Source organism: Miniopterus schreibersii, assembly GCF_964146895.1.
Source record: "Miniopterus schreibersii genome assembly, chromosome: 7".
In the NCBI taxonomy this organism is placed as follows: Eukaryota; Metazoa; Chordata; class Mammalia; order Chiroptera; family Miniopteridae; genus Miniopterus; species Miniopterus schreibersii.
The window spans coordinates 47,170,577-47,182,143 of NC_138108.1; the positions used below are offsets into that span (position 1 = coordinate 47,170,577).

Consider the following 11,567-nt stretch of genomic DNA (forward strand, 5'->3'; position numbering starts at 1 on the left):
CTAAGAGTAGTCAGCTCTGTTTAATGCTGCTCATAGGTCAGATAAATTAGTTCTAAGAAGGAAACATGGATTTAGTTGTAGTGAAGGTCATTGATGACTTTGATAGAAATAGCTTTAATGGATCAAAGGTTGGGGTAATCTGATTGGAAGGGTTGAAGCGGAAGATGAGAAATTGGAGACAAAAACTATGAATAACTCTTTTAAGCAGGTTTGTTGTGTAGAGAGAGGAAAGTGACATGACTGTGGCCCGCCTGATGAGGCAGGATTGTCGTAGGATCTGCTGAAAGTCACATGCTAGGAGTGTGAGCATTAGCTGTGCAGAGAGTCAGCGACCTCAAATGACCTTGCCTAGGGTAGACATAGATTTTTGAAATGCTTGTCATGAATACGTTAGTTCTAAAAAGAGAAAGATTAATCAAGCCAGCTCTCTTCATATACAAATATTCCCCCTTTTTACTTCTTATTTTATGTCCAATATTTTCTCTAGAGTTTTCTTTGAAAGTTTTTAACCGTGTTGCTTAGGACTTGTACATTATAATTATGTGTTTGCATGTCGGTCTTCCATCCTGGCCTAAGTTTCTTGAGAAGGAGCATGTTTTATTTTTCTTTGCACATCCATCTCATAGCCCAGCTCCTGGCCCACGGCAGACGCCCCACGTAAGCTTTGCGAGTGAATGACTTTTATGTTCCATGTTGCCCGATGATGGGTTTGCGGTAAAGCCCGTGTCTCCCTGAGTTGGCTCTTCACTTCTAAGTGGAGGCCGGTCTGGGCGTTTTGTTCCCTGGTTCCCGTAGGCGCCCTGTGGAGCGGGCGTGGAGAGGACGGGCTCTCTGAAGCTCAGCGGCGCGGCCACCGGGGGCTCGTCTTTGAAAAGAACCAAGCGAAAGGCACCGTCCCCACCCTCCCAAGGACCCCAGCATCAGAGCGATGGGAACAGTCACGTGGCCGGTAATGTTACTGTCCCCATTAGCGTCACATTTGTATTGTAGTTTGTTTAATATAGACCGTAGAACTGATACGGGTTATAAATCCTATCTTTTTATTAACAATAATACTTAGGCTTTTAGTTCATTAATTTTAATAATAACACTTAGTCTCTAATTATTTTCACTTAACTACCTTTTAAAAATCTGCAACATGACAAAATGAAACAATTCTACAGCACCATTATCCTAGTATAAGTCTGTGATGATTTGTAAATCTGTTCAGAAAGATCCAGCCATTCCAGGATTGACCGCATGTAGGGATGGAAATCTAAGTAGGTTAGTAAAATGCCTGTCTCTTTTGGAATTATATAAAAATCAGTTAAGCTACAAAGGAATTGTTCCTTTTGTGAGTGTGACCTGTTACCAATTTGTGTCGCTCCTGTGTTCTAGCCCCGCAGTCAGCACATGCAGTTCCCACAGACAGTGTTTCAGAAGCAAGCTCTCCTGAGGGGCTGCCCAGCCCAGGTACGTGTGGCACCTTTACCCCATATCATGGATTTATGGAAAAAGATCTTTCGTGACAGCTGAGGAATGAATCTGGTTATAATGTTCTGTATGTGAAAGGGATGCAGATGCTTTGACTCCATTTCACAAATTTTATATTATGAAATGAAAAAAAAATTAGAGTATGAAATGGGCACACTCAAACTTTTAGCTCTGGTACCTTGAGTACTTTCCCTACTAGGTCTCCTATTTTTTCCTATGTGGAGTCAGGTTATCAGTTATTAATCTCCTTCCCAAGAGTAATGACACATCTTCGTGTGTTCAGAAGAAAACTTACATGAAGGTTGTAAAGCACCATTCTTCATGCAATGGTCCTAGGTATGAATTTAACATGCAAAGTGTCCTAATCTAATGGTAAAAATGTGTTATTATGAAATATTTTCTATTATATGTTCTCATTTTGGATTCTTTCTCAGTAAATGAAATTCCAGTAAAAATAAAAAATAATGCAATCTAGTACTGTTTCCTAATATTTTTAATGATAGCTACTCATTAGCTATTGTAAGAATGCGTATGATTAAATTTCTTAATCCTTAGACTTAATTTAAAGTTAGATATAAGTGGCTATGATGGGCTAATGATGTCTAATCAAAAATAGAATATTATTATGCCAGTAGTATAATTTGATAGATATGAAAATTGCCTAATATAACCTTACCTAGTTTTTACAATTCCGATTCACAAATATAAGGAGAACTCTGAAGCACCCAAATGCTCCTAAATCTTTTATACTTAAGTGATATTTAGGAATTTGAGACTTTGACATATCTTACACAAAAAAATTCTCCTTTCCTCTATGATTAAAAGTGTTACCATTAGATAACTAGTAATGATTTTTCTTAACTTTTATCCAAAATGATATTAACAGTATCATCTATTTCAAAAAGGAAATTTATTAAATTATATCCAACTATATAAGTGAAATAAGAAGATTATGAAGTATTAGAACAAAGGTGTAACTGCTACTCCAACTTGACGTGGCACCTATTTTTCTTTTTCTCCCTTTTTCCCTTGTACCTCTTCTTGTTTAACGCATGGGGAGCTAGCACATCTGACTCATTCTGAAGTACTTCTTGGTCTCTGCCTGCCTTAACTCTGTTGTCCAAGTGCCATTTCCACAGATTTTACTTCTTTGGCAGAAGCCTCACTTGGCCCTGGGCTGCCCAGTCACGAACAGTGCGCTGCGCCCAAACCGGCAGATGACGCCTCTCTCTCCGAGCGCCCTGGGACGCCCGAGGCAGCCGTGGCATCCCTGACATGTAGGTGACGGGGCCTTTCTTGAGGCGTAAGATGAATAAAATCAGTGGCTCTCAAGAATTTCAGTTTCTCTTCTATTTGGCTTTCTCCTGTTTTGGCAAACTTTTTGAACTTTATTATTTCCAATGGGTAGCTATGTAATTATTATATATACATACATTATATGTATAATTCTATATATACATATGTGTATGTATGTGCATTATATATACATTATATATGCATGCATATATTATATGTACATATATATATATATTTCTTGAAGTTCTCTTTTGTAACGTAGGCATGGCTTATTTCCTATAGTATTGCTTTTGATTGGGATTTCTATTTTAAAGTTGTTGGAATTATTTTGTGACCAGATGGCAAAACTTTATAATCAATACTTGAATGTTATCATAAGTATTTTGCTCAATTTTTCAGTGACTCAGAAAGAATCCTTATCACTTCAAACTGGTTATTTAAAATTAGTATATTATCACACACTGCTTATAAGAATGGAAACTTGCCTGGCCAGTTTGGAAAATAGTTTGGCAAGTTTTTGTTTGTTTTGTTTGTTGTTTTCAGATAAAATTAAAGCACTTGTTTTCTATATGACCTAACAATCCCACTCCTAGGTATTTTCTCAAGAAAATGAAACCTATGTCCACACACAGACTTCCACGTGAATTATTATAGGCCTTTTATTCATAATTGCCACAAATGGGAAACAATCCAGTGCGCTAAACTGAGGAATGGATTAAAAAACTGGTTGGTCCATACATTGGAATACTACCACCTACCCATAAAAGGGAACGAGTAGTTAGTTTGTGCAACAACGTGGCTGAGTCTCAAATATATTATGTGAAATGAAGGAAGCCAGACCTAAATGGCTAGAGGCTGTAAGAGTTCATTGATAGACAGTCTTGCAAAGGGAACACTATAGGGGTAGTGGTTACCAGAGACTGGCTAGGAGGAGGGCTGGCATGGGGGATTTAGGAAGTTGATGGAATTGTTTTATATCTTTATATATCTTGATTGTGCTGGTGGGTCACTTAACTATATATCTGGATATATATAGTGGTCAAAACTGGATATTCCAACATGTGTTCCAAAAATGATGAATTTTGCTGAATGCAAACTGTACCTCAATTTCTAAAAATGAAAAAGAAAACAACTCTGCTTGGCAGCAACTATGATAATAATGTCTGACCTAGTCAACGTTTTTTGAATGAGTGAATTTTAAAGAAGTAATTCACCAGACTAGATTTAATGTAATATAACTCTATTTTATGCAAAAAGAGGTATTTGTCAGACAATTTTGCCATTTTTATCATCTCCAGGGAAAATATACAAGGTATCCTAAAAGTCTCAGTGAAATTTTAAGCTTTAATAACTTACAAGTAAAATGCTGCAAACTTACATCTTCTGAAGATTAATATTTAACTTTTATTTGCATGTATTATATTTTGTGAATTTTAAAGAATTTTTAATTTTATTTTTTGTTTCAATTTTATCTTTAGAGGGACTGAAAAGCTTTAAAAATATTTAAATGATATAAAGCTAAGTAAGTGTAAAAGAAATTTCAACAATCATACTTTTAAATTACGTTTTTATAATTTTTTAACATTTATATTTTGGAAGCTGTTAAATCTTAAAACTTCACTAAGAATTTGAACACTATTCTTTCCAAGTGAATATTCTTCCTTTATACCTTTTGAAGATGAAGTACAATAGTTGTGATATGTTTGTGAAAATTATTCTTTTTTCACAGCCCTTGCCCCAATTTCTGTATTATAGTCCTAAAGTTTAGCCATCATATAAGTCTGTTAAACTAAACAAAACAAACCTGACTTAGTATTTTTCAAAGCTTGGGGGAATTTGTATTAGCCAAACAATGAACTGGGACAGCTCTCTTGGATTAGAAGTTTTAAAGGGAATCACAGCCTTTTCTATGACATTTAATTACAGGAATACTTTCCAGGCTAGTAAAAAAATATCTATGTATTTAAACAAACCCATAAATGAATCTTGCAATGACCAAGTTACAAAATCCCAGAAAAATAATTTGAGAATATTTTTGAAACATGTAAGTCATCCTTCATACTTTAATTAATTGAGTTCGGTTTCTCAGTGAGGGCACCATACTTAATAAAAAGTTGTGTGTTTCTGACACACTTGTGATGGGCAAGAAAGAAATAGAGCTAATGATCAGTGATTTGGTAAATGTCACCTCAGTTAATCTAATGTCCAACAGAGCTTAATGTATACTAAGGACGCATTTATAAAACATATTTGCATCTAAACCAAAATGGCTCTTCATTTTCTCAATATACGGTTTTCAAATTACATTAATGTGCTCTTCATAGATGTAGCATGCTATCATAGACATAATATTGTAGACACATTGGCATCATGATTATTTCATATGATATAATAAAGCAAGATTTGCCAAAATACGTATATTTAAAAATTTACTCGTCTTTAAAATAGTGTTCTGTTGAATAATCTATTTTTTAATTTATAATAAGAAATTATTAAAGTTCTCCGTATTTGTTTATTAGAGTATAAATAGAACACTTTTTTATTTGCCTAAAGATAAAATTAAAGAAATACATTTTAAGTACATATTCTTCAAATACAATAAAGTTTTTATTAAATTTTCAAATACATTAAAGTTTTTATTAAATTTTGTGGATGTACTGATCACTATAATTCAATGCTACCCCACCTTTTCCACCCTCTTTTGTGGTAACAATTAAATTTTGTCCAGCTGCTATTGTGTAAGCGAAAATGTTGAGTTACATTTCAATAAGCAAAGATCCAGAGCCTCATGTTTTAGTTGACATTAACATTCCCAGTGAGTGTGGACACTAACCGCTTAGGCCGCTTCCTCTTCTGCCCTGCTGGCCATTTGTTCTTCGTACAAGAAAGCAGCGCACACATGCACACACGTAGCATCGGCAGGGACAATCTTTAAGATACAGTGAGTGGAGAAAAAAGTTAGGTGAAAAACGTCATGTATAATCTTCCATTTGTATTAAACCAACAAAAGAGAAAGAAACATGAGAGTATGCGTATCTGCTTATATTGCTCTTTATTCTTTCTCTTAATACACAGGAAAAAACTTAAAGTTTGCCTCAGAATCAGACCGGGTGGGAATAAAAATTAATTTTCATTGTATAATACTTATTCTACTTGTATTTTTAAAAATTGTATTAAGCATCTGCATCAGGGGCTGTTAATTCTGGTTGCATATAGAATCACTTGAGAAGCCTTAAAAATTCTTGGTCCCACCCTTTGGAGGTGGAGTAGGGTGTGAGCAGAAGTAGTTTTAAAGGGTCAGATAATTCTCAGTTCTTGTAGTTAGAACTGACCACTACTGAGCCATTTTACAAGTTCACTTATAGACAATATACAAATATCGTTCTTTTCATTTACATTTAGAGCTATCATATGAATGTACAAATCATTAAAACTGAAAGATATTTTCTTAAATGAAATATACAACTTGAAGTTTGAGTTTAAATAATGCCTTTTTTCTACCATGAATAAAGCCTAGAGTGATACCATATTATTTTTAGAATTATATGTGTCTGAGATAATCTGATTATATATTAATATGATTATTCACTGTTAGAAAAGTATTTCACTATTAGTTTTGAACCAGAATTTAAAAGAGTCCAGTTAATTATTATTTTAAAAATTCCTTCTTTGCCAGTATTGTATAGCGTGAATGAGGCAAATTAATACTGAAGATTATATCTTCATTTCTTTGTAGCTGGAATAAGCTCTGATTATAGTCTTGAAGAGATAGATGAAAAGGAAGAACTGAGTGAAGTGCCTAAAGATGTGGCTGAAGATATTTCTGGGAAGTCACAAGATATTCCTTTTGGATCTACTGATATAATAAATACACTGAAAAATGATCCCGACTCAGCCCTTGGCAGTGATACTGGAGAGTCCTCACAAAACTCCAAAGAAGAAAAACAAGGAACTAGAAACACAGATGCACAGTAAGTAGTCAATCTGCCAGAAGTGGTGGCGGCGGTTTGTTTAATACTAGTCTCCTGAAATGTAGATCTGACATTTTACATGCAAATACAGTCATCCCTTTAGTTTAGACTCTATCCCTTTTACCGTCATTATAAAAATGTTTAATAAAGTATCTATTTACATGTAATTGTTTTTAAATAAAATCAAATTCAGTGGTTCTGGTATCTTTGTGTCAGAAAAACCTTAACATAGTTAATCTATATGACTCAAATATAAATTTTTTTTTTTAATTGTATGTATTTTGTCTGTTACCTATTTGACCTAAATGATACGTTTAATTTTCAATTTCACCAAATGCTCCTCGAGGATTTTCACTGACTGGTATATAAAACAATTCCACATGTTAGATTATAATATTCAATTACTAATATTATTTTTACAGTTAACTTTATGATCTAGAGAATACACTTACCACTTGATCCCAGGAATTGAAAACTATAGTACATACACTTCTTAACTGCTAAATGTTAAAAATGCCACACCATGAATAAAGATGAAATTGGTTAGGCAAAATAAACCATCTTCATCAAAGTTTTACTATAATGTTCCTGGGACTGTCTCCAAATTACACTCTTCTATTACCAATAAAATCCAGTGAGGTCAGTCCACATCCTGACTTGCCAGAAGTCAACCATGCCATGTTATGCTCAGTGAACTAAACCAGTCAGAGGAAGACAAACACCATATGATTTCACTTATATGTGTAACCTAAAGAACAATAGAAATGAACCAGCCAAGAAATAGACTCACAGATACAGAGAACAGACTGATGGTTGCCAGAAGGGACAGGGGTTGAGGGACTGGATGAAAAGGTGAAGGGATTGAGAAATACAGATTGGAAGTTACAAAAGAGTTCTCGGGGATGTAAAATACAGCATAGGGAACATAGTCAATAATATTGCAATAATTACGTTTGGTGCCAGGCTGGTACTGGCAATATTGAGAGGAAACACTTTGTAAAGTATATGATTATCTAACTAGTATGCTGTACACCTGAAAGTAATACAAAATAATATTGAATATAAACTGAAAAATTGAAAAATAAAATTTGGAAAAAAAACCAGCTGACCATGTCAAATGCAAGACTGAAATGTTTCATTTATATCCCTTTTCTTTAAAAGACAAATAATAATAACGAAAAGACACTGGGGGAAAGTATCCATGTTACAGTCTTTTTACATCTTTCTTTGTAATAGGACCCCCATATGAAAGCTAATGTTTCATAGCAGCATTTCCTCTCATTTGCATTTTTTTCTTTGCTATTAAATTTTCAGTATTTGGCAGAAAAAGATGATTATTTCAGTCCATCTGCCTTTGGAAATTGCTGCCTGTTTTCTCATCGTGTGTGTGTGTGTGTTTGAATACTATCGATATATAACATACAATATCATATTTTGCAGAGAACCACACTTGATGGTATATAATGCAAGCAATGAAGAGCGTGTCATTGACAATGTAAGAAGCTTGAAGTCATTGGGTCAAAACCAAGAGAATGGTGAGTTCTGTAAACACTAATAGCCAACACTTTTATAGCACTTACTATGTGCCAAGGGCCATTCTTAACACTTTGTATATGTTAACTAATTTAATTTTGTATATTAACTCATTTATGGGCATTAGTATCTTTAGTCCCATTTTATAGATGATTGAACCACAAAGGTATTATGGGACTTACCTGAAGTACCACCATTATTAAGTAGTGAGCTTCAGATTTGAACTCAGGCAATATTACTCCAAAGTATGTTTTTAACTACCATGTGTACCCTTTTTGTCATTGTGGTTAAATGTTGGAGGTTATCTGACCTAGGTCTTAAAGGTGTATAGTCTGTGCATCTACTTGTGATCTATTTCTCTGTTTTCCTTCTATTGACTCCTTAGTCCAAGCCTGTTTTACTTCATACTCAGGTTCCTACAACTTGGGTGAAACTTGTCTGTCTGGCTTACATCTAATTATGTAATATTATTTACCAGTATTTCCTATGACCCACCCCCAAATCAAGACAATGCCTTCTCTTTCTCATGATTTATTTCTCTTAGTTCTACCATTAGGCCCATGCGCATTTTTGTCTTTGCATGGAAAATAATTTTCAGCCCATCTTCACCCATTGGACTACTATTCAAATCCTGCTGCTTCACTTATTTTGAAGCCATCTAGTTCTCTGGTCTTGACTCAACAAAATTGGACAGTCTTGGATCAGAGAAATTATATCTGATACTTTTCGAATTCCTCATAGCACCTAGCAGAATACTGAGATATTGTTAAAATATATACTTAGGATTGAATTTCAGAAAAATAGAACATCGAACATGCAAGGAATGCATAGTAGTATTTTAAGGGGATATAAGGAAGTAGCTTATGAATTCTCATAATCCAATCTATTATGTTAACAGAACTAGGTTAAGAATCTTAGCAAACATAGGGATAAAACACTGATTATCCTAATGACATAGAGAGATAGAGATGTATGTCACTTTATAAATGTCATACATGTTGGTTAATTTAAATATTTAAATCTCCAATTCATTTTCCTCATGGTCTATACCATCCTCATACAATACTGAGAGGATCTAAAAGTATATAATTTCCCCATTCTTTTACTCTTGATTCAGTTTTTCATCACATATACTATGATGGCGATAGCATTTCTATTGAGAAATCATGAATTTTAAAGCTGCTTCCTTTTTAAAACCATAATCAAATTAAATATTTTTTGCTAAAATTTTGGTATCAAGTTAGTAGTAGGGTCACAAGTACACTTCTATAATAATATTTTTTTGCATTTGCAATAATGGCCTTTGTCAACTCTACGTGCTTTTTCAAATAAATAATTTCTGTTATCCTTACAGTAGTTTTATTCTGTTTTCCTCTTTTTTTTTTTTTTCCTACCCTGCATACTTATCTAAGTCATCTTTTTCATTAGGCCATAGACATTGGTGTCAGCTTTGAGTAGGGGAAGGCCAGGATAGCACAAAATATACCTTCTCCCTCTACTGGCTATTCTTGAAAAAATGGCCTAACCATTCATTGACTACTTGGTTAGCATCATTATCGGCTATGTTTGACGATGGACTGGGTAATACAATCAGTAACGATTCTAGGTATCCAGGCCTGACAGTCATTTGGAATAATTGTGAAATTTTGATAAGAAAATCAGTTAGACAATAGTAAAGTAGGTATAACTTACTAAAAATGTGAAAAATAGAAATTTGGATTTCTAAGCCAATAAATTAGAGTTTGTTATAGGGGATTTAACTTAAAATACAGTTTTATGTTGATGTACTTTCTTTTGGAAAATGTTTCTATTGTGTAACTGGGATATATCTATATTCAGTGGAAAGTAAGAAATAAGAGAGAAGGAAATACACTGAAGCTCATTTCCTAGTGCAAGAGACCATTTCTTATATACTTCTGCGCTCATAGCAGCATTAAGATTAGTACTTTTCATACAGATATTAAAAATACTTATGAACCAAGTCAATAAGAGCATAGGCAAGTATGTGACTCTTCCATGGTTCCTAATCACATGTCCTTAATTTTATAAATCACGAAAGTAAATAATTAGTTGTCATGGAGGAAAGTCACTCATACAGACAATACATATTCTTATAATCAGTTGCATTTTGTTTGGGAAGAATAAAAATTGAAATTATGTATTTAATATAGGAACCTTGCAACATAATATAAGATATAACTGCTATGACCAATAAATTGTACAATTAGGTAGGCTTTAAAAATATGAAGATATTTTGAAAAATTGTATACAAATTTACCTGGAAAACATGATTTTCTTGCATATATATCTTTCTTTTTTCTTGCTTTTGTTTTTCTTTTTTTTAACGGGGAACTACTTTCAATATCTCATGGCATTTTAGGCAGTGATATTGATGTTTATCATATACATTAAAGTGAGTGATGATAAAACTTTAGAGAAATACTTGACATCCTTTCACAATTTGGCTGCCAAGGCTCACATTTCGCTTGTGCTGAGCATAGTACCATATTGAAAGAGGAGGCCTCTGAGGATTGAAGATGAGGGCTAGTTGGTCATTCAGGAGAAATGAGTCCTCTGGGCATTTGACTAGAGGAGCAGAGTGTGTGAACCAGTCAGTCATGTCGCTCAGTACTAGACACACTCAGAAACACATTTCCGTTCAGATGCCTCATTCCACTTCTTTGCCACCATGTCTTTGGCTGGTAACTGTTGCTTTGTTACCCTAGACACCGGCAAATGATATTTGTTTTGAGGAAGTCTGAATTTGAATTAAGAGGAAAAGTAGCACAAGGGGAGAGAGGGAGGTTGTTTTCTCTACTTGAACTCTGTCCTGAGAAGAACAGGATGTCTTTTCCCAAAGAGAAAAAACAAAACAAAAAACATGATTGTTTTTATGTAGTTGAAATCACTAGTATGACTAAAAACAGTCTTCTTTAGTGAAGATAATTAAGAAGACATACAATTTAGATTCTGTTTTTACTTCAACTCTTACAGGTAATATTTCTGTTGTCTGCCTTATTTTAAATGGGTAACATTTACTGAGATTGCTTCCCCTTTAATGTTATGTATAAAATATAAATACACTGGGGCCTATAAAAAAGACAGAAAGAGAATCAAAATGGAAAAAAATAGAACAATAAAAAATATATTTTGAATATGTCAATTTCTTTTGTCATTCCTAACAATGACTGAAATATGAAATCTTTACTCTTAAGAAACATAGCTATGTTCTATGAAGTGCTTGCTCTGGGCAATATGCTGTCCTAATAAGCATGTCACATAAATGATATATAA

The 11,567-nt window shown here is 33.9% G+C and overlaps 1 protein-coding gene across 10 annotated transcripts in view; it reads left to right on the plus strand.

Moving 5' to 3' along the window:
• The window catches only part of COBLL1 (cordon-bleu WH2 repeat protein like 1), a 147,498-nt gene that overhangs the window by 124,024 nt on the left and 11,907 nt on the right, over positions 1-11,567 (plus strand). For 4 of the 10 annotated variants that reach the window (XM_081143256.1, XM_081143257.1, XM_081143259.1 and 1 more), the window contains 5 exons: positions 796-949; positions 1,378-1,452; positions 2,631-2,750; positions 6,506-6,740; positions 8,181-8,275. In XM_081143256.1, the coding sequence (XP_080999382.1) occupies positions 796-949; positions 1,378-1,452; positions 2,631-2,750; positions 6,506-6,740; positions 8,181-8,275 (679 nt within the window). Of the gene's footprint in view, positions 1-795; positions 950-1,377; positions 1,453-2,612; positions 2,751-6,505; positions 6,741-8,180; positions 8,276-11,567 lie in introns of all 10 variants that reach the window. The other 6 variants (XM_081143253.1, XM_081143255.1, XM_081143258.1 and 3 more) reach the window with 2 other exon arrangements.